At 46.6% G+C, this 26,428-nt stretch overlaps 1 protein-coding gene across 2 annotated transcripts; it reads left to right on the forward strand.

Annotated features, from left to right (window-relative positions):
* The first annotated feature begins 8,248 nt into the window (after window positions 1-8,248).
* On the forward strand, window positions 8,249-26,144 carry LOC116478624 (cytochrome P450 4F3). 2 transcript variants are annotated; one of them, XM_032170004.2, is made up of 12 exons: window positions 8,249-8,446; window positions 10,842-10,986; window positions 13,927-13,980; window positions 14,072-14,199; window positions 16,047-16,168; window positions 16,802-17,072; window positions 19,418-19,484; window positions 19,672-19,801; window positions 25,025-25,158; window positions 25,252-25,316; window positions 25,487-25,569; window positions 25,979-26,144. In XM_032170004.2, exons 1-12 carry the CDS (start codon window positions 8,249-8,251, stop codon window positions 26,142-26,144), a joined length of 1,563 nt encoding a protein of 520 aa, XP_032025895.1. The 2 variants fall into 2 exon arrangements, with proteins under 2 accessions (XP_032025895.1, XP_032025896.1); XM_032170005.2 differs by lacking the exon at window positions 10,842-10,986 and adding an exon at window positions 12,618-12,762.
* The last annotated feature ends 284 nt before the right edge of the window (window positions 26,145-26,428 follow it).

Below are 26,428 nucleotides of genomic sequence, written 5' to 3' on the forward strand. Positions count from 1 at the left end.
CATTCGAGTATTTTGTGTGCTCAAAATATCCGTTATTACATCCGAGAATCTACAGTGGACTTTGGTGAAAGGTTGGCCCAAAGCTTAGAACGGAAAAAATTAATTTTTCCAGAGAGGCACGACCCGGAATTTATTCTTGTCTAAAAAGTTCAGGTCATGAAGGTTTTCAGTAGTGAGAGGAAGGTAGAGGGTGTGGGCTGGGGTGGGGGTGGGGGGTGGGCCCGCCCCGCCCCGCCCCTTTCAGCACCAGGGACAACGGCTGCACCGGGACTTCCCCCTGTCTGACTGTAGGGGGCTCCCGCGGGGCACAGAGTCCAAGGACTGAGCGCCTTTCAGGGGCCAACAGATTGGGAACCTGGAAGGATTTTTGGCTGCAAAATAAGAATGGAACATTGCAAAACGAAATAAAGAACTATTTAATATATTCTAAGCTGAAAGTCAATTTGTTTTTCCTTCCCTTTCAAGTTTAAGTTTCATAAATAATGCATGCTTATAGAAGAAATTGCAAGAAATAAAAATCATCCGTAATTTCAAAATGTCACGATAATCACTGTTTATATTTTCCTGCATATGCTTCCAGTTTTTAATTCATATGTGATCTTTTTACATATGAAAATGTTTATTTACATCTATATAGCTGTATCGTATCGCATTTCCAAGTAATTTTGTTTACAAATGCTATTTTTCTGCCAAATGAGCACATGAAAAGATGCTAAACATTATTCCCATTATGCAAACCAAAAGCACAATGTGATGTCACCTCAACACCTACAGGATGGCTAGCATCTAAAAAAGGGAATATAACAAGTGTTGGAGAGGATGTGGAGTAATCGAAGCCCTCATCCATTCCTGGTGTGACTGTAAAATGGTGCAGCTGCTGTGGAAAACAGTCTGGAGATTCATGAAAAAGCAAAACATAGAATTATTATATGACCCAATTCCACGATATCATATTAAGCTCCTAGGTTCGTACTCAAAAGAATGGAAAACAGTCGTTCAAACAAAAAAGCTTGTACATTCATGCTTATAGTAGCCCTATTCACAATTGCCAAAAGGTAGAACTCAAATATCCATTAACAGATGGATGAATAAAGAAAATGTCATCTATTCGTACAATGAAATATTACTCAACCATTAAAAGGAATGAAGTACTGATACATACTACCACCTGGATGAACCTTGAATACATTATAGTGTGTGAAAGAAGTCAGACACAAAAGATCACATAGTGTATGATTTATTTATAAGAAATGTCCATCTGGGTGCGGTGGCTCATGCCTGTAATCCCAGCAGTTTGAGAGGCCCAGGCAGGCAGATCACTTGAGGTCAGGAGTTCAAGAACAGCCCAGCCAACATGGTGAAACCCCGTCGCTACTAAAAATACAAGAAAAATCAGCTGGGCATCATGGGATATGCCTGTAATCCAAGTTACTTGGGAGCCTGAGGCAGGAGAATCACTTGAACCCAGGAAGCAGAGGTTGTGGTGAGCTGAGATCATGCCATCACGCCACTGCACTCCAGTCTGGGCAACAGAGTGAGACTTTGTCTCAAAAAAATAAAAATGTCCAGAATAGGCAAATCTATACAGACAGAAAGGAGATTGGTGGTGTTAGGAGCTCTGGGGAAGTGGGAATAGGAAGTGCTAACGAGGTCAGGATTTCCTGTTGGGTGGTGAAGATGTTCTGGACCTAGAGAGTGATGAAGTTTCCACAACACTGTGAATATTCTAAATGCTACTAAATTGTACACTTTAAAATGGTGAATTTTATGTGAATTTTACCCAAACAAAAAATGCTATTTTATCTCAAATTTTTGTTAATTTGGGCACCTCACACAATATGCTGTTAACATCTTTCCATGACATCAAATCATTTTATGAAACATTATTTTGTGGTTTTAAAAAATATTTGGGTTATGTATTCAAACCACTCTATTTCTTAAAAATGGCATGATGTTACAAAATGATATAAAAGTGCTTTGTCTCACTTTGCAAGAATTGTCTTCATACAAGTTGACAGTTTGAGGTATCATTGGTTACAAATTGAGTAACTTCATCAAATAACTTTTGGGGTAAAGATTTCATTTTCAGAGCAATAGATAATAACTATTTTTTGTCTTTCTACTCAATATATGGGTAGTTGACATACCACAGTTACGGTGTTATAGTATTGTGTTTGTCTATGTACTTACAGTGAGTTTTGTACCTTCAGATGATTTCTTATTGCTCGTTAACGTCCTTTTCTTCAGATTGAGGAACTCCCTTTAGCATTTCTTTTAAGACAGGTCTGCAGATCCCTTAGGTTTTGTGTGTCTGGGAAAATCTTTATTTCTCCTTCATGTTTGAAGAATATTTTTGCTGGATATACTATTCTAGGATAAAAGTTCTTCCCTTTGGCACTTTAAGTATGTCATGCCACTCTCTCAGCATATGAGGTTTCCACCAAGAAGTCTTCTGCCAGACATATTGGAGCTCCTTTGTATGTTACTTGTTTTTTTTCTCTTGTTGCTTTTAGGATCCTTTATCCTTGGCCTTTGGGAGTTTAATTATTAATCTTTTTCTTTTTGACAGGATCTGGCTCTGTTACTCAGGCTATAGTGCAGAGGCATGATCTAAGCTCACTGCAACCTCTGCCCCCTGGGCTTAAGCCGTCCTTCAACCTCAGTCTCCCAAGTAGCTGGAACTACAGATGCATACCACCATGCCTGGCTAATATACATATATATGGTAGATACAGGGTTTTGCCATGTTGCCCAGGCTGGTCTCAAACTCCTGGGCTCAAGCAATCCACTTGCCTCGGCAACCCAAAGTGCTGAGATTACAGGCGTGAGCCACCCTGCCCAGCCTAACTATTAAATGTTTTGAGGAGGTAGTCTTATTTGGATTAAATCTGCCTGGTGTTCTGTAACCTTCTTGTACTTGAACGTTGATATCTTTCTCTAGGTTTGGGAAGTTCTGTTATTTTCCTGATCTCTCTCCACCTCCTCTTTAAGGGCAAGAATTGTTAAATTTGCCCTTTTGAGGCTAGATCCTCAAAATCCTCAGGATTTTCTAGATCCTGTAAGCATACTTCATTTTAAAATTCTTCTTTCTTTTATCTTCTCTGTGAATTTTCAAATAGTCTTTCTTCAAGTTCACTAATTCTTTCTTTTGCTTGATCAGTTCTGCTGTTGAGGGACTCTGATGCATTCTTCAGTATGTCAAATGGATTTTTCAGCTCCAGGATTTCTTTGGTTCTTTTAAGTTATTTCAATCTTGGTTCTTCTTAATTATTTCCATCTCTTTGTTAAATTTACCTAATAGGATTCTGAATTCCTTGTGTTATCTTGAATTTTACCGAGCATTCTCAAAACAGCCATTTTGAATTATCTGCCTGAAAGGTCACATATCTTTGTCACTCTGGAATTGATCACTGGTGTTGTATTTAGCTCATGTGGTGAAGTAATGTTTTCCTGGATGGTCTTTATGCTTGCGAATGTTTGTCAATGTCTGGGCATTGAAGAGTTAGGCATTTACTGTAGTCTTTGTGGTCTGGGCTTGTTTGTACCTGTCCTTCTTGGGAAAGCTTTCCAAATATTCAAAGGGAATTGAGTGCAGCAATCTAAGTCTTTGGTAACCACAGCTGTATCTACACAGGGAGCACCCCAATCCCAGTAATGCTGGGACTCTTGCAGGTTAGTAAAGGTACTGCCTTGGTTGTCTTGGGTAAGATCTGGGAAAATTCCCTGGATTCCCAGGCATAGACTCTTCTCTTCCCTTACTTTTCCCCAAACAAACGAGTCTCTCTCTCTCTTTCTCTGTGCTGATCTGTCTGGAGCTGGAGGAGGGTTGATACAAACACCCCTGTGGCATCTACCACTGGGACTGTGCTGAGTCAGACCTGAGGCCACCACAGCACTGGGTCTTGCCCAAGGCACACAGCGACCACTGCTTGGTTACCACCTGTGTTGACTCAAGGCCCAAGGGCTGTATAATCAGCATGTGGTAAATCTAGCCAGGCTTTGTGACCTTCCCTTCAGTGCAGTGAGTTCCCCACATCTCTGGTGGGTCCAGAGATACTGTCCAGGAGCTGTGGCCTGGAATCAGGGACTCCAGGTTCTCCATCCCACTGTGGCTAAGCTGGTACCCAAGCTGCAAGACAAGGTCCCCTTTACTCTTACCTCTCCTTTCCTCAAGCAGAAGGAGCTTCTCCCCATGGCCACTATGGCTGGGAATGTGCTGGGTCACACCTGAAGCCCGTATGGCACTGAGTCTCACCCAAGGCCTGCAACAAGTACAACCCAGCTACCACTGATGATTATTTAGGGCCTATGTCCTCTTTAATCCTTAGGTGGTAAATCCTGCCAGAACTGGGTCCTTCCCTTCAAGGTGGCATGTTTCCTTTGTCCAAGGGTGTGTTTAGAAATGTTGTCTGGGAGCTAGAGCGTGGAATGGGAGCCTCAGGATGCTGTCTGGTACCCTATTCTGCTGTGGCTGAGCTGGTATCCAAGCTGCCTCTCCTCAAGCAGAAGGAAGAAGTCTCTCCTGGAGCAGCAAGCTGTGCTGCCTGGAGTTGTGGGAGGGATGATGCTTGCCAAGACTCCCTTGGCTGCCCTGGCTGGTGCCTCACTAGGTTGTGTGCACCCCAAGTTCACTGGCTCTGAGCCCAGCGCAGCACCAGGACTTGCCCCAGAATTGCAGTCCTTGTAGCTGGATTTACCACATACTGATTGTAGAGCCCTTGGGCCTTTAACAAACATAGGTGATAGCCTTTCAAGTTTATTTAGGACCCTGGAGCACTTTAGCCTGTAATGGTGGTACTAGCTGGAACTCAGGTTCTGACCACTGGGATGGACAATTCCCTTCTAACTAGGGCTGGCCTAAATGCTTCCTCTGTCAGCACTGGCTAAATTCTACCCCATGTTGCTTTCTGCTGTGACAGGGCAGCGCTGAGTTTCAACGCAAAGTCCCGTAGTCACTGTGCTCTCTCCCCTCCACTCAAGCACACAGATTCTCTCTCCAGCCATGAGGCCACTTCTAGGAGATGGGTAAGTGTTAGTGTAGGCAATTTAAGACTCTTTTGGCCAGGCACAGTGGGTCACTCCTGTAATCCCAGAACTTTGGGAGGCCGAGGCAGGCAGATCACCTGAGGTCAAGAGTTCAAGATCAGCCTGGCCAACGTGGCGAAACCCTGTCTCTACTAAAAATACAAAAATTAGCTGGGCGTGGTGGCATGACCCTGTAGTCCCAGCTACTTGGGAGGCTGAGGCTTTAGAATCACTTGAACCTGGGAGGCAGAGGTTGCAGTGAGCTATCGTGCCATTGCACTCCAGCCTGGGCAACAAGAGCGAGACTCCATCTCAAAAAAAAAAAAAAAAACAAAGAAACAAAAAAAATTTACTCAGTAGGCACTCTGGTGATTTCGTCTGTCTCCAGGTGAAGTGCAGTGGATGATCTCCATGCAACCTCGCCTCCTGTTTCTGCTGTCAGCCTCTGATAGTTTGACCACCATGCCAGTTTTTTGTATAGTAGAGTTTTTTTTTTTTTTTTAAGGAGTGGAGTGCAGTGGCGCAATCTCGGCTCACTGCAAGCTCCGCCTCCCGGGTTTCACCATGTTGGTTAGGCTGGTCTTGAACTGCTGACCTTGTGATCTGCCCACCTCGGCCTCCCAAAGTGCTGGGATTGCAGGCGTGAGCCACTGCGCCTGGCCCAGTAGGCACTGTTTAAGAGCAGGCGTCACACAGTAGAAACTCTATGTAGACCATGAGTCACAGAGTGGGCACACTATGAAGAGCAGGTGGCAGCAGTAGGCACTCTTTATGTAGAGCAGGCAGCAGTGAGTAAGCACTCTTTATCAGGAGCAGATGATACTCAGTAAACACTCTTTATATAGAGCAGGTGGCATCTGTAGGCACTCTTTATCTAGAGCAAGTGGCATTCAATGGGCTCTCTCTCTTTTTTATTTTTTTGTGAGACAGAGTCTCACTCTGTTGCCCAGGCTGGAGTGCAGTGGTACGATAGCTCACTGCAACCTCTGCCTCCCGGGTTCATGAGATTCTCCTGCCTCAGCCTCCCGAGTAGCTGGGATTATAGGTGCCCGCCACCACGCCCGGCTAATTTTTGTACTTTTAGTAGAGATGGGGTTTCACCATGTTGGCCAGGCTGGTCTTGAACTCCCGACCTCAGATGATCTGCCTGCCTTGGCCTCCCAAAGTGCTGGGATTACAGGCGTGAGCTCCTGTGCCTGGCCAGTAGGCACTCTTTATGTATTGCAGGTGGTACTGAGTAGGCACTTTTTATGTAGCGCAGGCAAGAGTAGGAACTCTTCATGTAGAGCAAGCAGCACTCAGTAGGCACCCTTTACAGAAGGCAGCCCACAGTAGGTACACTTTATGAAGCACAGGTAACACTTGAGCAGGCAGCACTCAATAGACCCTCTTTATGTAGATCAGGAAACACTCAGTAGGAAGTCTCCATATAGAGCAGGTGGTATCAGTAGGCACTCTTTATGTAGAGCACTTGGCACTCAGTAGGCATGCGTTATGTAGACAGCACCTGGTACTCAGTGGGCACTCTTCATATACAGGGTGTGGCACTCAATAGGCACTCATTATGTAGAGCAGGTGGCACACAGTAGGCACTCTATGAGGAATATCAGGCACTGAGTAAACAGGGTTAATGTAGAGCACCAGGCACACAGTAGGCACACTTTATGGAGAGCACTTGGCACAGAGTAGACAGGATTTAGCACCTGGCACACAGTAGCTGCCCTTCATTTAGAGGATTGGCACACAGTAGAAGTACTTTCCATGCAGCCTTTGTGCAGAGTAGAGACTGGCACACAGCAGCTCAAGTGCTAGTTGCCACCCTTTCCCTTCACTCCTTTTTGGGGCTCCCTCCTCTTAGGAGCCCTCATTGTCCCCTTCTAAGGCCCTCATCCAACATCCCATTTCCCAGATGGGAAGACTGAGCCCAGGAGGTGCAGTACTGACCAAAGTCAGAGCAAGGATGAGGCAGAATGAGGACTCCATTCAGGGTTCCCTGGCTCTGCCCTTCCCCTGCCTGGACCCCGTCTGTTCCCTCTCATCCTTACCCTCCACGTCACCGCTCTGTCCTCTTATACTGAGTCCAGCCTCTAGATTTGCTTTTCCAGCTGGGCTCTTAATCTCCAGAATCTGACCCGGGTAATCCTCAGCGTGGCTGGATTCTTTGTTCCCGCTCCTAGCAGTCAGGTCTCCAACAGGGCCCTGGGCTGCCTGGAGGCAGGACTTGAACTCCATCCAGCAGCAGGGGGATAGAGGCTTGTCTCTTTCAGGTTGCCTGATTCAGCACCCAGAAGTGGTGCCCGGTGTCCTACTGGCCCAGGCTTAGAGAGGAGCACAGGAGATGATCTGGAACAAGGCTTGGCCTGACCTGGCTCACTTGACACCTGAACCCTCAAGTTCATGCTTTTATCTGCCACACACTCAGGAGGCACTCTTTAAGAGCAGGTGTCACATAGTAGAAACTCTATCTGACCCCTCTCTGCTTACTTTCCACCTTATGTGGGAGGTGCTGAGACCTGAGGATCCAGTGCCCGTGCTGTGTCACCCTGAGCTGGTTCCTCTGCATCGAGTTGGTCCCCCACACCCAGGTTTTGGCATGCTGCCCAGACATGGGAGGGGCACCCAGGCTGTGGGGATTGGCTGGCCAAGCCCAGCCCAGCTCAGCCTCCCACAGCCTTCCCTGCAACAGGGGCCAGGAGCAAAAACCTCCCAGAAGAAGGGGAGAGGAGGTTGTGTGGGACAAGGTGCTCCTGACAGAAGGTGCCAGGGTGGGGGTGGTGGGCCGGGGGCATCCTAGCCTGTGATGGAGACGGGCACTGGGCAAGGGGTTGGGTGCACACAGAGGTGAGCCCCGGCCTTCCCACATTCTCCATGGCCCAGGCCCAGGCAGCTCCTGGTTGCTGGCTTGGAGGATGAGTGGTTTTCCAACTGAAACCAAGCCCCTGCCAACCTCCCAATGATTCAGGCTGGGCCTTTCTGGACTTTAATCAGTTTCTCTCTCTTTCCCAATCTAAGTGCTTACCAGGTAACTGGAGGCTATTTGGCTGCTGGTTTTGGCTGGGCCTTTCTGAACTTTACCTCTCAGCCCCTGCTTATCCATCCCTGTATACTCTTACTGTTCTATCTCCAGCACTGCCCGTCCCTGCCTCTCTCCACTGTCCCTGGAGCTCCCTGGGCCCTTCCCTGGGCCTCAGGACCTCACTCACCATCCCGTCTGCCCTGCAGGATGCCACAGCTGAGCCTGTCCTCACTGGGCCTTGGGCCAGGGGCAGCATCCCCGTGGCTGCTCCTGCTGCTGGTCGGGGCCTCCTGGCTCCTGGCCCGCGTCCTGGCCTGGACCTACACCTTCTGTGACAACTGCCGCCGCCTCCGGTGTTTCCCACAACCGCCGAAACGGAATTGGTTCTTGGGTCACCTGGGCCTGGTGAGTGTGGCAGCAGGATGGGTCTGGGGTCTCAGGGTGGATGGACTTGTGAGGGGTAAGAATGAGGCTCAGGTGAGAGGGGGTAGGCTGGGGTCTGGGGTGGCAGAGAAGCAGGGGAGGCGTCTTACTCATTCCTCTGCTTATTCATTTCTGTGAGGTGCCAACCCAAGCCCTTCTCACCTCCCTGTTCTCCCACTCTTGGCCTGTGTTGAATCCTTTTCCTGCCTGTCTTTCCACGTTAATGCACCTCTGCGGGGCTCTTGGGCAGGGGGTTGGGTGCACAGAAACGTGAGTCCCTGGTGTTCCCACATTCTCCATTGCTGGACTCGAGGCCTCCTGCACCCACTGTCCACGGTCCTCTCCCTACCTGGCCTATTTCCTGTTATGAGGGTACAGGTAAGCCAGAGGAGAGGTGTGGGCTGTCTCTCACCTCCACCACATCCGGAGGCACCTTCCTCTTATCTTGTTCCTCCCCAGTAAGATGTCCCAATGGGGTCCTGTTGCCAAACCCACTTAAAAGTTGGCCACTCACTTCCCCTTTCAGAAGCCTTCCCTGACCTTTCTCCTCCCCCAGACCTTGCCCTCTGACTTAGACCTGCTCTCCCCTTTGGGGAACGTGGTCTCAATCTGCTCATTGCAAATGGCAGGATTGATGGGTGTGTCCACAGGTGAAGTGGGAGGGTGCACAGGATGCACTAGCACAGAGCCTGGTGCAGAAGCTTCTCCCAGGTGGGAGCCACTGTCATGATGGACAGTTAGAGTCACCTCTGCTCCCTTAGTGGCTGCTGAGAAGGGAAGGTCCCCTGTGTGCAGAACCCTCCCCATGGGAGGAACTGGAACCTGTGTGGCTGGTGGAGGAAACAGCCAGGGCATGAAGGGATGTGGGGACCAGCCTTAGGGACATGTCCTGAGGCCATACTGCTCCCCACAAATCTCTCCTGTGAGGCCCTCCTCATATGCCCGCCTCTGGGCTGAAATGACTCCCAGAACAAGGAAATCTTTCCTCTCAAGCTAAGTGGGCCTCTGTGAGTGGACAGTGTGTCTTTTCCTTCTGCCTTGGGATGCACTCTTGGGACTTGGAGGTGGCCGCAAGAGAGATAGAGCAGGAGGAATGTAGACAATAGATAGGTAATAGGATAGATGGATGGATAGGTGCACAGATAGGGTGAATAGATGGCTGGCTGGCTGGATAAGTGGGTGGGTAGATAGATAGATAGATAGATAGATAGATAGATAGATAGATAGATAGATACATACATACATACATACATACATACATAACAGGATAGATGGATGGATGGACAGATGGATGCATGGATAGGATGGATGGATGGATGAGTGGATAATACCTACATAGAGTAGTAGATAGGATGGATAGATTAGCTGGATAGATAGGTAGAGTAGATATGTAGGATGGATAGATTAGATAGATGGATAGATAAATAGCTAGATGATTGATAGATAATAGGATACATGGATGAGTGGGTGAATGTACAGATAAGATGGATGGATGGATGGATGGATGGATGGATGGATGGATGGATGGATGATGGATGGATGGATGGATGGATGGATGGATGGATGGATGGATGGATGGTTTGATGGGCAGATGGATATATAGATAGAAAAGTTAGATAGGATGAATAGATTAGATAGATAGATAGATGAATAGACAGGTAGGTAGATAGATAATAGGCTAGATGGATGAATGGATGCACAGATAGGATGGATGGATGGATAGATAGATATATAAGATAGAATGGATGGATTAGATAGATGGATAGATACATAGAAACATAGGTAGATAGATAGATTAGATAGATAGATAGATAGATACATACATACATAGATACATAGATAGATAGGTAGATATGTAGATATATATGTAGGTAAATAGATGGATAGGTAGACAGGTAGATGATAGATAAATAGATAGACAGACAGACAGACAGACAAACAGATAGATAGATAGAGAGAAGAGGGAGTTTATTATGGGAGTTGGCTCACAGGATTATGGAGGCTGAGATGCTTCATGGTCTGTGGTCTGCAGGCTGGAGAAACAGACACTGGTTGTGTAACTCAGAGTCCAAAGGCCTGAGAAGATGGAGTTCTGGTTTCCAAGGGCAGGAGAAGATGGATGTGCCAGCCCCAGAACAGAGCAAATTAGCCTTTCCTCTGCTTTTTTGTGCTACCTGGGCTCTCAACAGATTGAATGAGCTCTGCCCACACTGGGGAGGGTGATTTTTACTTCCTCAGTTTACCAAATTGAATGCCAGTCTCTTCTGGAAACACCCTCACAGACAGATGATCAGCTATCTGGGCATCCTTTAGCCCAGTCAAGTGGACACCTAGAATTAACCATGACAGGAGGTGACGGCCCCTGCCTTGCTTGCAGGTCACCCCCACGGAGCAGGGCATGAGGGTCCTGACTCAGCTGGTGGCCACCTACCCCCAGGGCTTTAAGGTCTGGATGGGCCCCATCTTCCCCGTCATCCGTTTTTGCCACCCCAACATCATCCGGTCTGTCATCAACGCCTCAGGTACCACCTGGAACACCTGGTGGTGGGTGCTGCGGTGCATTTGAGGCCTGTAAATCCCTCTATCCCCAAGCTCCTGTGTGGTCCCTGCAGTACTCTGGTCTCTCCTTTCCTTCTCTCTCAGCCATCTTCATCTTTCTTTCATGTATTCACCAATTCCTATCTCAGCATCTCCTCTCTCCATTGCCCTCTGACCCCCTGTCCTGGTGTTCTGGGCTGCCCAAGGGCCCCAAGAGAGCTCAACCCAAGGCCCTGTCCTGGAGGAACCCCCAAGCTTAAGGAGGTGGATGTGGACAGAGACATCCCCAACTTCATGGGGTCAAGAAAGGGCCAGAGGGAGATGGATGACAGCCCAGAGAAGAGCAAGTTCTCTGCTGGGGCAGGCTGGAAGCCTTCCTGGAGGAAGAGTTACTGGAGCCGTGTCTGGAAGAATGAGTAGGAATGTTTGAAAGGAGAGTGCAGGGTGATGCAGTTGGGCATCGTTAGTGTTCAAGGCCCCTTGCCAGGTCTAGCGTCACCTTGCCTGTCACAAAGCCTAGAACAATGAGGAGGATTTGTGGCTGGTGGAGGATCTGGACTGTTATTTCCGTGATGTCCATCTCTGGTGTGGGTCAAGTCCTTTTACCCCATCCTGTAGTTTGCCCTAAGTTCATTGCTCTCCTGCTCTAGGCCCTGGGAATCTTCAAAAGGAGACTCTACCCCAGCTTGGGGCCCTCTCCTTGACCCCTGTGCTTCCCTTCTTGGACAGGCCAGGCTGAGCAGGGGAACAGGCAGCATCCTACAGAGACCATGGCTCTGGCCTCAAAATGCTGAGTGACTCTGGGCTGGTTCCCAGCTGTCTCTGGTTATTGAGGTCTCTTTCAGTTGTGAGTGGTGGAAATCCAACCTGGTGTGGTCTAAGCAAAGAAAGAGAATCTTTTGATTTTAAAGTCCAGAGAGGTGGCCTCCAGGCATGGCTGGATCCAGGTCTCACACAATGTCACTGGGAGTCTGTCTTCCTCTCTTGGCTTTAGCTTTCTCCACGCCACTTTGGCTTTCAAGACAGCCTTTCCCTCATGACGTCAACAATGAGTCCTAGAAGCTCAATTCTCATGGGAAAGCCCACATTTCCCCCAGAGTTCCCAGAAAAGGCCCATGATTTACTTCTCCTGGCCTGGATCACTGGATCAATTTTTCACCCAATCCCTGTGTTTCTGATTGCCTAGTCTTGGCAGGCCTGGGCCTTCCAGAGCTACTGTTTTGGGGGCACAAAGAAGTTTGATGGTTAAGGACTCAGGCCATGGGTGCAGATAGACCCAGTCTCAGGCCTCAGGCTTGCCATGGTCTGGGACTATGGGCAAATTACTTTATCATTTAGAGCCTCAGGCTCTTCATCTGCAAAATGGGATGAATGAGAGCCCAGGGAACATGGTGTGTGGATCCACATTGGGAAAGGCCTTTTCTGTCTGTGTAAATGAAGGACTGGAGAGTCCTGCATGGGGATGTGAGGAGGAAGCCCAGGGGGGCTCAGCACTGAGAGGAGGATGAGATGCTGCTTGAAATTCTCAGGGAGAGGGCCTCCACCTCTTCCCTGCAGATCCTTCTCTCTCACAGCCTAGGAGAGCATGAATTGGGTCCTGTGTCTTTCTCTCCAGATTCACAGCTCAGAGGAAGGTCTCCTATACACACAAAGCCTGGCATGCACCTTCGGTGATATGTGCTGCTGGTGGGTGGGGCCCTGGCACGCAATCGTCCGCATCTTCCACCCCACCTACATCAAGCCTGTGCTCTTTGCTCCAGGTAGACACTGCACTGGCCACGCCTTGCCCACAGCTGGGGTCTCTGTGCTGCCTCCAGCAGGTCATGTGTCCATGTGCAGACAGGAGGGGCTGTGGTGGAGATGCCACTGCCTCCATCTCCCCTGGACTTCCATCTGTCTGACCTCTGTTCCTGTTTGCTCATGTCTGGGAAGTGTCTCTGTGATGGCTGTTATATGGTCAAGTCGGCTGTACAGCTACGTCTTGTCATGTGTATATTTACACCTGGGTCCTGGTTACACATGAAATATGTTAAACCTGGTTACATCTGGTATATCATTCCAACTGAGGTCATGTAGAGCTGGTCATGTGTGGGGTTCATCTGTGCCCAAGCACATTTGGGGCATGTGAGTGCCTGTTTGTTTCTTGTCTCAGGTGCTGTATGACATTGCCGTTTTCTTCTGCTGGTCACATCTGGGCCATATTTGGGGGTTGTGTGAGGTCTGGGACCCAGGGTCCCTATGTGAACTGTCTGAGACATTATTTGAGTCTTGTCTGAGGCATGTGTTATAGTATATTTGGGTCATACCTGAGGAACAGTCTGGGTCACGTGTTGGCTATGTCTGGGACGTTAAAGTTACCATATTTATATTCAACCTGGAGCCTGTATGTGGAACACGCTTTTAAGGTCATGTTAGACCATCTCATGTGCATGTTAGAGCATACTGTCTCATGTTAGGAATTGTCATGTATTTTGTGGCCATGTCAGGACATGTGAACACATGTCAGGGTCATGTCTCATGTCCAGGTCCATGTCAGAAGATGCCATGTCAGAAGATGTCAGAGAGTGCTGGGACAGACAGGGTGTCCTAGGTCCTTGTGAAGGCATTCTGTAGAGTGCTAAGCTGTGTTCAGGGTTTGTAGAACATGTTGGATCATGTAGGAGGCGTGTCAAGGCATGCTGGAGCCCTGACATAGCCCCTACATGCCATGTTAGGCAGTGTCATTGCTGTACTGTGCTACCGTAGCCTGGTCTGGTCTTCCCTCCCCTCCCCCATCCTGCCTTCTTCCTCTGCCCTTGACCCTCTTCTTGCTATGTGGGGCTTGGAGGGGAGAAGTGCAAACCTCTTGCTGGGAGCCTCCCCCCACCCCCAAAGTCCCTCCTTCACCTGCCTCCATGGCTCCTGATTGTCCTCATTTATGTCAGCTGCCATTGTACCAAAGGACAAGGTCTTCTACAGCTTCCTGAAGCCCTGGCTGGGTGAGTATCTGCAGGTGAACAGGGTTTGGAACAACCTGGGGGACCAGGGGAGGGAGATGCCCTCGCCCATGGCCCTTGGCTGCTCTGCTAGGGGATGGGCTCCTGCTGAGTGCTGGTGACAAGTGGAGCCGCCACCGTCGGATGCTGACACCTGCCTTCCATTTCAACATCCTGAAGCCCTATATGAAGATTTTCAATGAGAGTGTGAACATCATGCATGTGAGTTATTTGAAGCCAAGGCCCCAGCTGCAGCCTTTGGTTGGGGGGAACCACAGGCAGACCTAGTCTTGAATTTTGGCTCTGCTGGGTGCCATTTGGCCATTGCTCTTCCTCTCTGAGCTTTGGTTTCCTCCTCTGTAAAATGGGGATAATGATCCCTACTTAAAAGAAGGTCAAGGTGATGTAGTGGAGTCATGTTTCTGGCGCATAGTTGGTGCCCAGAAGGTGTCTGTTTCTATGTTTGCATCACCCGAACCCTGTAAACTCAAGAGGGTCATGACGACAATTGCATAGTAGCTGTTGCTGATAAGAAACCACCTGAAATCTCACTGGTTTAAACCAATAAAGGTTTATGAATCCTGATAAGTCTGTGGGACAGTTGGTGGGTTTGTCTGGATGTGGATGGAAGGGATCACTCATGGTACATGAGCAGTCTGGGGTCAGGTAGGCAGCCTTGTGAGTGTTGGCTGAGTTCTGTTACATGTTTGGATTTTGTCTGGCTTCAGACTGATACAGATGGCCTCAGCTCAGACCCCTGGATGTTCCTTCATCTGATTCTCTCTCTCCAGAAGGTGTCCCGTGGTTTACAATACAGACAGGGATCCAGGGAATAAGATAAGACTTAGCTTCGTTAGTTATCACCTCATCATTTTTACCACATTGTATTTTGACATCAAAAGCCAATAGTCCAACACAGAATCAATGGCGGGGGGTAAAATAGGCTCTGTCTATTATTGGGAGTTGCTGAAAAAGCACATTGCAAAGGATGTGGATATGGAGAGAAGGGAAGAATTAGGGCAAAGGTTTTGTGAAGTGTTCAGAATTTTTTAACTTTAAAATTGATGTTAAGCTAGTTACTGTTTCATAAATTATTCTGGAAGAACAAGAAACTCCTGGGTCAGAGACAAAGGATAGTTTTACTATTCATGACACAAAGAGCATTATGTGTTGCTTGTTAGATTGCATTTCTTCTCCAGGCCTCTCAAATCCCATGGGCTGACACAGGTGGGCTTCTATAAATGCCACTGACATCATATATTGCATTACAGGGAAGAGGTGATAGGCTTAGGAATCTGTTTTTATAGCAAGCAGAAGCAGGATATCCAGGGGGTGTCCCTTATCCTCAAAGTTATTTTCTGCAAACACAACTCTGAGAAATTTTTCAAGTTAAGAACATCAGCATCTTGCATTTGTGACATGCCCAGAAAGGGTGCTCAGGACTCATGGAGGACTACCTCTACAAACCTAGGATATTTTTATAATAAATTTACAACTGCAGGTGAGGAAACCCAACATTTATTGAGAACTCACAATATGCCAGAAACAATGCCATGTGCCCATTCCATGATACGAGTATATATTGTCTAATTTGATTTTAACAACTCTGCGAAGGAGAGATTATGTATTTCTGCCCCATGGTAGATGATGAAACTGCAGGTCTGAGAGATTAGGGAGCTAACCCAAGTTCACCCAGCTAATGAGTGAGCTTGGCATGGTGGAGCAGAGTTTCCAACATGAATTATATGGCTCCAAAGCACATCATCTTAACTGTTCCTGAACATATGACAGGTGGGATATAGGGGAGGGTAATGAGTTGACTAATGGCACACAGAGCACAGAGGACAGGGCTGGAACTTGAACCTAGGTCTCCTGACTCCCAATCTTGGGTCTTCATCTCTTAATAGTAACAGCTTTTGCTTGCACCATAACCTAGTGCTCCCTGGTAAAGGGTCCCTGGGGAGAAGATGAAGAGGCTTATTCTGGGGAGTGCATATTGATTGTTGGGGTTGGAGAGCTGCCCAAGGGAGCAAGGGATTTACCCCAGCTCTGTCCCCTTCTCTGGCTAGGCCAAGTGGCAGCTCCTGGCCTCAGAGGGTAGTGCCCGTCTGGACATGTTTGAGCACATCAGCCTCATGACCTTGGACAGTCTGCAGAAATGTGTCTTCAGCTTTGACAGCCATTGCCAGGAGTAAGGTCTTGCCCAGGGTCTGGGATCTCGGGCCGTGGACACAAAGTTGGTAGGTGGGGGGCGGGGGAGGACTGAGCAGGGGAATCAGACAAACCTTCTTGGAGGAGTTTTGTTATACCTGATCATTGAAGGACTGGTATGAATTTTATCTTGAGGTTTCTAGGGACTCATTAAAAGGGTTTGAACTGGTGGGTGAGGTCAAAGCGGGTCTCTGTCAGGGACTGACTCTAATGTAGCACTAAATGGAGTTAACACTGATGCAAAGAAGCTAGGGTGGAAGCTGGACCATGGACCAGTTGGAGGAGGATAAATTCTGAGCTTTGTGGACAGCTTCAGGAAGGAGAAGGGGCAAGACTCTATACTGGGAGGGACAGAGAGAATAGGAGCATAATGTGCAAACTATCCTCTGGGTGCCTAGCTGCGTGGAGGCATCTCGCAGAGATGGGATGCAGGGAGAGATAAGAGAGCCTGGAGAGTCGATTTCATGCTGATCCCCACCCTGCATCTGAGGGGCCATCTGTTCCTGGATACCCCGTTTATTGATAGGAGGTAGATCCTGGCTGCTGGTGGGAGGTGATCCTGGGGCTTCGGGTGTATTAAATTGTTGCCTCCCTTTTTGCCCTTATCCTGCAGGAAGCCCAGTGAATATATTGCCGCCATCTTGGAGCTCAGTGCCCTTGTGGCAAAAAGACACCAGCAGATTCTCCTGTACATAGACTTCTTGTATTATCTCACCCCTGATGGGCAGCGTTTCCGCAGGGCCTGCCGCCTGGTGCACGACTTCACAGATGCCGTCATCCAGGAGAGGCGCCGCACCCTCCCTAGCCAGGGTGTTGATGACTTCCTTCAAGCCAAGGCCAAATCCAAGACTTTGGACTTCATTGATGTGCTCCTGCTGAGCAAGGTGGGCCTCTCTGGGATCTGAATTCAAGAAGCAGAAGGGAGCTTCATGTGAAATGTCAGATGAAAGAATTTGAACTTGATCCAGAGGGCACTGGGGAGCAATGGAAGGTGACTGAGGAAGGGAGGGACAGGTCAGAGATAGGTTTTGGAGATAATTCTGTGGACTAGCACCTAGCAGGGGACTGCTAAATGAAATTGTGATGAGTCTGAGATTTACTCTATTTATAAGTTAATAAGTTAATTGGCCACCTTTTAATCTATATATCTACATCTATGCCTATGTCTGGGTCTATGTTTATGTTTTTGCTTATGTCTTTCTGTATCTTTGTCTCTGAGTTTGTGTCTCTGTCTATGACTATAACTACATCTATGTCTTTGTCTTTGGCCATATCTGTATGTCTTTGTCTGCATCTGTGTCTTCATCTTTGTCTATGTTTACGCCTTTGTCCCCTCCCTCCCTCCCTGCCTCCTTTCTTTCTTTCTTTCTTTCTTTCTTTCTTTCTTTCTTTCTTTCTTTCTTTCTTTCTTTCTTTCTTTCTTTCTTTCTTTCTCTTTCTTTCTCTTTCTTTCTTTCTTTCTTTCTTTCTCTCTCTTTCTTTCTTTTCTTTCTTTCTTTCTCTCTCTCTTCCTTCTTTCTTTCTTTCTCTCTCTCTTTTCTTCTTTTCTTTTTTTGATGGAGTCTCACTCTATCACCCAGGCTGCAGTGCAATGGCATGATTTTGGCTCACTGCAACCCCTGCCTCCCGTGTTCAAGTGATTCTCCTGCCTCAGCCTCCCGAGTAGCTAGGACTACAGGGGCACGCCACCATGCCTGGCTAACTTTTGCGTTTTTAGTAGAGATGAGGTTTCACCATGTTGGCCAGGCTGGTCTCGAACTCCTGACCTCAGGATCCATCCACCTCGGCCTCCCAAAGTACTGGGATTACAGGCGTGAGCCACTGTGCCCCACCTTGTCATGTCTTTTCTATGTCTGTGTTTATGTCTTTTTCTATATCTACATTTTTGTCCTTGTCTATGTCTATGTGTCTGTGTCTGTCTATCTTTTCTCTGTGTTTGTGTCTGTCTCAGTGTATGTCTATGTCCATGTTTTTTTGTCTGTGTCTATGATTATGTCTATGTCAATGCTATGTCTGTATCTTTGTCTTTTTTTTTTTTTTTTTTTTGAGATGGAGTCTCGCTCTGTCACCCAGGCTGGAGTGCAGTGGTGCGATCTTGGCTTACTGCAAACTCCACCTCCCGGGTTCAAATTATTCTCCTGGCTCAGCCTCCCAAGTAGCTGGGATTAGAGGCACCTGGCTAATTTTTTGTATTTTTAGTACAGACGGAGCTTCACTATTTTTAGTCTCAAACTCCTGACCTCGTGATCTGCCCGTCTCAGCCTCCCAAAGTGCTGGGATTACAGGTGTGAGCCACCGCACCCGGCCATATTTTTGTCTTTGACTGTGCCTGTGCCTGTGTCTGTTTTTGTCTGTCCATGTTTATGTCTATGAGTATTTGTGTCTGTGTCTATGTCTATGTCTATGTTTATGTGTATTTGTGTGTCTGTGTTTGTGTCTAAGTCTATGACTTTTTCTATGTGTGTCTGTGTCTATGTCTGTGTGTCTATGTCTTTGTCTATGTGTATGTCTATTGTGACAGAGGCATTAAATCTCTGGATCAGAGCAGCTCATGTCTTGCTTACAGCAATACTATCGGCCAGAGTAGGATTGTGGCACTGACTCTCCATCCCCAAGTCAAATTCTTCCAAGGGCAATGCAATGTTTTCACCTGTATGTGCAGCAGAGTTTGTACCCTAGGAAAGGCACCCTATATTATGAGTCTCAGCATATTTTCTATAGAGAGAGAGGGAAAGAAAGAAAAAGAGAGGGCACCAGCTTTGTGAGAGATTATGTGCTTTGCTCTGGATGCCATATTCCATAGACTTACAACTCAAATGTCTTCAGGGAGATAAGATTTATTTACCACTGTAGAGTGTGGGCAAATATCTTTGAAGCAATGCTTAATCTCTAATTTCCAAGACAGATTGCCATTTAATTATCCTGTAACCCAGGTTGCCAGTAATTTTTTCTCAGAAAGTTTTCATCAGGCAGAAACATGAAAGCATTCATGGGTCATTGAGTCTTCCCATTAGGGACCAAAGAAAAGGCAAGGAAGCCAGGGAGGAAGCCCATGGGGTCGGGGCTCTGGCCATGGTGACCAAGAAGGGTCTAGGAGTGCAAGATGGGCTTGGGTTTCTGGAAAGAGGATGAATCTTCAGAGATTGTCTCAGATTAGACTCAAGAGCCCTCAGAGGTACTGTGACTTTTTATGGGGGTGGGGATGGGGGAGTTATTGCCTTCTCTCCAGGATGAAGATGGGAAGAAGTTATCTGATGAGGACATAAGAGCAGAAGCTGACACCTTTATGTTTGAGGGTGAGGGCCCCAGTGTGGGGCTAGAGTGGGGACTTGGATATCTCCATTCCAGGAACAGGGTGGGTGGACCCCTCACACTTCCCATCCTCCTTCCCCCATCCTCCCCGAGGCCCTCAATGCATGGGTGCTGTCTACCTTCGGGTGCTGAAGCAGCCCAGAGACCCAAGCCTGCCTTGCTGCCCCCCAGGCCATGACACCACGGCCAGTGGTCTCTCCTGGGTCCTGTACCACCTTGCAAAGCACCCGGAATACCAGGAGCGCTGCCGGCAGGAGGTGCAAGAGCTTCTGAAGGACCGTGAGCCTAAAGAGATTGAATGGTGAGTACAGGTGCTGCTGCCCTGTTCCTGAGCCTCTTTCATTGGCTCTGTTCTCCAGGTGGGGAAGGGAGAAGGGGTTGTTTTTGTTGATTCTGCCACTATTGCTTAGTGGGAATAGGAGCAGAGGATCACAGGCAGGACTTAGTACCCATCCTGACTGTCTGGGGAAAGGTTATAGGCCCTTAAGACAGAAAGACCTGGGCTTCTGAAAAAATTGGTGATGATATGTGAGGACAGATAACGCCACTTAGCACGTGTTCAGCAAATGAACTTCCCCTCCTGTCTCTTCCTTTTCTCCCAGAAATATCATTTTTTTGAACGTCTTCACTTCTTGAATGTTTGCCCTTCTGTTCCCTAATTCCTACCCTACTGTCCGGTCCAGGGATTTACAAGGGAGACCTGGGGGTAAAATGCATCCATTCTTGTCCAGAACACTTGCATCATTCGTCCATCCAGTCCTCAGTCAGCAAATGCTCTCACACTGCATTCCCACCCCCAAATCTGTGCACAGCATCTTTCTGTGCTCTGGAGACCTGGGAAGGACCCAACCAGGGATCTATTTTCCAGGTTCTCCCAGCCTGGTGGGGGAACTGTCCCTGGGCAGGACAGTCCCAGCCCACGTGGGCAGGGATGGGGTTTACAGTAAGGGAAGCAGGACTAGGGGGATATAGAAAGTGTCTCAGTTGAGAGCCTGAATAATGATCAGTAGATAATTGGGTACAGTTGGGGAGCAGTGCTGTAGGTCAAGAAGACTGCCTGGGGTCTTCAGGGGAGGAAGAGAGAGAGGAGAGAGAGAGAGAGTGAGAGAGCGAGCGCAGGGTCAGGACAGAAAGGAGAAGGGGAGAGAGAGGGAGAGACTGAGTTGTGGTGAGATGATAAAACTGGAGATGGTAGCAGGGGCTGGCTGTGGAAGCCTTGGGGAAAATGTTAATGGCTTCAGTTTTAGCCCAAGGGCAACAGGGAGCCATGGGAAGTGTTTGAGCAGGGGAGGGACAGGTCACATCTGGGTACCAGGAAGATCTTTCTAGGGTTAGTGTGGAGGGTGTACTGGAGAGAACTAGCTATAGAATGAGGGCACAGTGGGGACATTCTGAGGCCCAAGCCAGGCCAGGGGCTGGAGGAAGGAGAGGAAGCATTGGAGTGGATGGGTGTCTTGGATTCAGTGTCCTCCCATCCACGCCTTTGCCCAGCACAGCAGTCCTGGGAGGGGAAGAAACATTTTTATGCTTTTAAAATAAAGAGTACTTTTGCAATTTTATTTTTTAAAACACATTTTTATTGATGCATAATAGATGCACATAGTTTTGAAATACATGTGAAAATCTAACACATTCATATAATTGATAAAGATCAAATCAGTGTACTTGGGATATCCATCGCCTGAAATATTTGTCTTTTCTTTATGCTAGAAACATAACTAACACAAGCAAACTACTTTCTAGTGTATAGTACACATTGTAAACTACAGTGAACCCACTGATCTATCGAGTGCTAGGTTTTATTTCTCCTATCAAACCTCACATTTGTACCCATTAATCAACTTCTCCTTATCCTTCCCTCCCCTCTGCCAATCTATCTTCTTTTTTCATGAGATCCACTTTTTCAGCTCCAACATGTGAGTGAGAACATGCGATATTTGTCTTTCTGTTTTTGGCTTATTTACTTACCACAATGACCTCCAGTTCCATCCATGTTGCCACAAATGACAAAATTTCAGTCTTTTAAGTGGCTGAATAGTATTCCATTGTGCATACACACTACATTTTCATTATCCATTCATCTACTGATAGACACTTAGGTTGATTCCATATTTTGGCTGTTGTGAATAGTGCTGCAATAAATACGGAAGTACAGATATCTCTTCCACAGATTTATTTTCTTTCTTTGGGATAGAAATTTCTTCTCTTTCTTTTCAGTAGTGGAATTTCTGGGTTATATGTTAGTTCTAGTTTTAGTTTCTTGAGGAACCTCTGTGCTGTTCTCTGCAGTGGCTGCACTAATTTATATTCCCGCCAACAGTGTGTGAGAGTTCCCCTTTCTCCATATCCTCACCAGCATCTATCGTTGCCTGTCTTTTTGATAAAAGCCATTTTAACTGGGATGAGATGATATCTCATTGTGGTTTTGATTTGCATTTCTCTGACGGTTAGTGACATTGAGCATTTTTGCATCTACCTGTTGGCCATTTGTATGTTTTATTTTAAGAAATGTCTATTCAGATCTTTTGCCCATTTTAAAATCAGATATTTGGTTACTTTTCCTACTGAGTTGTTTGAGCTGCTTATATAGTCTGGTTATTAATCGCTTGTCAGATGAGTAGTTTGTGAGTATTTTTTGCCATTCTGTGGGTTGATTCTTTGCTTTGTTGATTGTTTCCTCTGCTGTGCAGAAGCTTTTCCACTTGATATAATCTCATTTCTCTATTGCCTGTGCTTTTGAGGTCTTACATAGAAAGTCTTTGCCCAGACCCATGTGCCAGAGTATAAAACCAAGATTTCAAGCAAAATTATGCGTGTAGTTTAAAAAAATGGTCCAAAGACTTTATGACAAAAATGAAGTACCTTATTAAGCTCCACCTTAGGGGTGACTACAGTCAACAGTTTTCTGTGTATTCTTCTAGAAAATGGCTGTCCCGATGCCCACATTTATATGAACTCACACTGTGACTTTTATTTATATGAACACATACTTTGCTTTTCTTTGTAAATGAAAGTCCATAAAATAGACACAGGTCTGCTTATTATCTCTGAGATCTTTTACTTTTCTCAAAATATACATTTTGGAAAATGAGTTTGTTTTTAAATTTGTTCTTTGTCTTTAATTGACAAGTTTTAATTATATATGTTTAGAGGCACAATATGATGTTATGATATATGTATACAACCTGAATTATTAAATCAAGGTAATGAACAAATCCATCACTTCATGTGTTTATCATTTTTGTGTTGAGAACATTTGAAGTTTACTTTCTTAGCAATTTCAACTAACACAATACATTGTTCACTAACGGTACCGGGCTGGGCAGCAGATCTCAAAAACTTATTCCTGTTGTCTAACCGAAGCTTCTACTCTTTGACCAACATTTCACCCTTCTCTGTCCCTCCCCCAGCCCTGGCCTCTGGTAACCACCATTCTATTCCCATTTCTATGAGCTCAACTATTTTAGGTCCCAAGATAAGTAAGATCATGTGCGTTTGTCTTTTCTGTACCTGGCTTACTTCACTTAGCATAAGTTCCTCCAGGTTCTTCCATGATGTGGCAAATGAGATAATTTTTTCTTTTTTAAAGGCTAAATGGGATTCCATTGTGTATATATATACATCGCATGGAAAAACAGCATTAAATTACAAAATGAATGATAAAAAAGAGTTCTTCTTGCACCAAATGAGACATTACAGATAAGACTAGGGGTTTCCTTGACAATCCTGCCACCTGACCTAACCCTTTCTCATTCTCCAAAGGTGTCTCTAGAGCCATAGATTTGTTATCTATCTATCTATCTATCTATCTATCTATCTATCTATCTATCTATCTATCTATCATCTATCTATCTATCATCTATCTATCTATCATCTATCTATGTATCTATCATCTATTTCTATTATCTATCTATCATCTATCATCTATGTATCTCTATATCTATCATCTATGTAACTACGTCTCTATCATCTATTATCTATCTCTCTACTTATCTATCTACCTATTATCCATGTATCTATCTATATCATCTATGTATCTATCAATGATCTATCTCTCCATCATCTATGAATCATTAATTTTTATAAACATGTATCCATATACTTCTTGCTGTTTTACATGTACATATGTATATATTTGTCACTTTTTTTCATTCAACAGGGTGCCTTAATGCTATCTTTTTCTGAGTGCTGTATATTTTATTCCGTATTTTATTCAGCTCATTTCTATGTTGAAGAGGACATTAAACATTTTCAATTACAGTAGATATTTCCAATTTGCCTTCCAGAGTGTCCGTACTGATTTACCTTCTAGCCTGCAGTGTGTGATGAGACTAGTGATCCCTATTTCCTTCTTTTGTGTAGCTATATAGTATCCATTGTGTGGCTGTTTATCTAAACATTTTCCCATTAATGTATATTTGGCTTGTCTCCAAACTTTTGCTAAACTGGACATGATGCAGTCAGCACGTGTGCACAGTGACCATTCTTTACATGTATAAGCATCTCTGCAGGACAAATTCTGTGAAGTGCAATTGCTGAATCAAAGACCATTTGCACTGTATAATAATTATTTTTTTCGAGACAGTTTCACTGTTTTTGCCCAGGCTGGAGTGCAATGGTGTGATCTCAGCTCACTGCAATCTCCGTCTCCCAGGTTCAAGCAATTCTGCCTCAGCCTCCCGAGTAGCTGGGATTACAGGTGCCTGCCACCATGCCTGGGTAATTTTTTTGTAGAGATGGGGTTTCACCATGTTGGCCAGGTTGGTCTCGAACTCCTAACCTCAGGTGATCTGCCTGCCTCGGTCTCCCAAAGTGCTGGGATTACAGGCATGAGCCCCCGTACAATATGATTGCAAATCCTTTACTATTAGCTGAATTTTATGGCACAAACTTTCCCATAACTTTACCAATAGTACTATTGTACTGTTGAATTTTAAATCTTGGCCAATCTTCATATTTCTTCTTTCGATGGACATTTAAAAAAATAAGAGTGAAGCTGAACATCTCTTGCATGTGTTGATATTACTTGCTTTCTTTTTATGGAACTGATTTTCTTATTATTTTTCCTCTTTTTCTTTGGACTCTTTAAAAGTATTTACTTTTAAGACTGTGTATTAAGATTGATTTTTTTTCTGCCCAGTGTTGCAAAACATTGCCTTTTAACTTTTGGAGGGTACTTTTGATCAGTTTGTATGACGTTAAGTTGGTCCACATTTTTCTTTCACAACTGTAAAATCCATCCATTTCCTAGGATTTTGTTTGGGGTAGGTGGGGGCCCCTTTAACAAATGTGAAGTTTTCACTTATTCTCATGTCTTTTTCTGAGCTCTTTATGCTGTTCCATGGGTCTATTTTCTTGTTTCTGCAACAGTGTCACACTATTTTTATTCCTGCGACTTTGTAACAATTCTTTTAAAAAGTTTATTTCGTTACAGGGAGAAAAGGTCTCACTTGCAAACAGAGAGAAGCGGGAGAGTTGTGTCTTTGCTCCCTTGACAAGGATTGGGGCTGGGGTGTTTCCTTAGGGACGACCTGGTCCAGCTGCCCTTCCTGACCATGTGCATTAAGGAGAGCCTGCGGCTGCATCCCCCAGTTCCTGCCGTCTCTCGCTGCTGCACCCAAGACATTGTGCTCCCAGATGGCAGGGTCATCCCCAAAGGTGCTCACAGCCTAAGGGGGAGGAGCTCCTGGGTAGGAAGAGGGGCCCCTCAGGCAGGGAGCCTTGTCCTGACTGCCCCCTTCTCTCCCACAGGCGTTATCTGCCTCATCAGTATTTTTGGAACCCATCACAACCCAGCTGTGTGGCCGGACCCTGAGGTGTGGGCACCCCTCTCTGTTTTTGTCCGTTCCAAGGCTCCTAGAGGAGGGGGCAGGGTTTTGATCAGGAGAATCCAACATCACCTCCCTCCAAGACACACACCACTGTCTCTCCAAGGCCTGCAGACTGGGAGACCCCACCCAACAACCCTTCTTGGTCTCACCTACAGGTCTACGACCCCTTTCGCTTTGACCCAAAGAACATCAAGGAGAGGTCACCTCTGGCTTTTATTCCCTTCTCAGCAGGGCCCAGGTAAGGGCGGCCTGTGTCTGAGGCAGGGACGGGGAGATGGGTGCAGGGGTCTGGGCATGACAGTGGGGAAAATGGGGACATTGTAGACGGTCCGAGTTCCAGCTCTCCTTCCCTCACCTCCTCTGGAGTTTATGGGAAAAGGTCCATAGAGTAGGGTTGGGTTGGTCCTAGAAGGATCCCTAGTGTGCTCAGAGCTCCCTTCCCCACCACCTTGGTCTAGGCTGGGGGCTGGATCTGGGCTAGGCTCGCAGTATACGCAGGCCCACATGGGGATCCGGGCACAGATACTCCCTTCTCTGTTCCTCAAACTGACCTGGGCAGGGTTGGGTGTCCCAGGCCAGGTTTCTAGCTTGATGGGGCCAGGATGGGGCTCCTGGGTGCAGTCAGAGTTTCCATCTCTCTCCCCAAGGAATTGCATCGGGCAGGCATTCGCGATGGCTGAGATGAAGGTGGTCCTGGGGCTCACACTGCTGCGCTTCCGCGTCCTGCCGGACCACACCGAGCCCCGCAGGAAGCCGGAGCTGGTCCTACGCGCAGAGGGCGGACTTTGGCTACGGGTGGAGCCCCTGAGCTGAGTTCTGCAGAGACCCACTCTGACCCCACTAAAATGACCCCTGATTCATCAAAAGTGATTACCCTAAGACCCTATTCCACAGTCCTGTATTCCATCCTAGATATCTACTCAAAATAATTGAGACAAGTGTTCAAACAAAAAGACGCTTGTGCATGAATGTTCATGGCAGCCCTATTCACAGTAGCCAAACGATGAAAACAACCCCAAGGTATATCTTAACAGATGAAAGAATAAACAAAATGTGGTCCATCCATACAATGGAATATTACACAGCCATAAAGAGGA

The sequence above is a fragment of the Hylobates moloch genome, unplaced genomic scaffold, assembly GCF_009828535.3.
Source record: "Hylobates moloch isolate HMO894 unplaced genomic scaffold, HMol_V3 SCAFFOLD_12, whole genome shotgun sequence".
Taxonomy (NCBI): Eukaryota; Metazoa; Chordata; class Mammalia; order Primates; family Hylobatidae; genus Hylobates; species Hylobates moloch.

What these genes read in the sequence shown, in the direction of transcription:
- LOC116478624 (XM_032170004.2), top strand. Translation starts at nt 8,249, where the DNA reads ATGCCACAGCTGAGCCTGTCCTCACTGGGCCTTGGGCCAGGGGCAGCA. An exon ending in GAGCCTAAAGAGATTGAATG is followed by an intron (nt 19,802 to 25,024) that starts GTGAGTACAGGT and finishes GTGTTTCCTTAG; the next exon opens with GGACGACCTGGTCCAGCTGC. An exon ending in CTGTGTGGCCGGACCCTGAG is followed by an intron (nt 25,317 to 25,486) that starts GTGTGGGCACCC and finishes TCTCACCTACAG; the next exon opens with GTCTACGACCCCTTTCGCTT.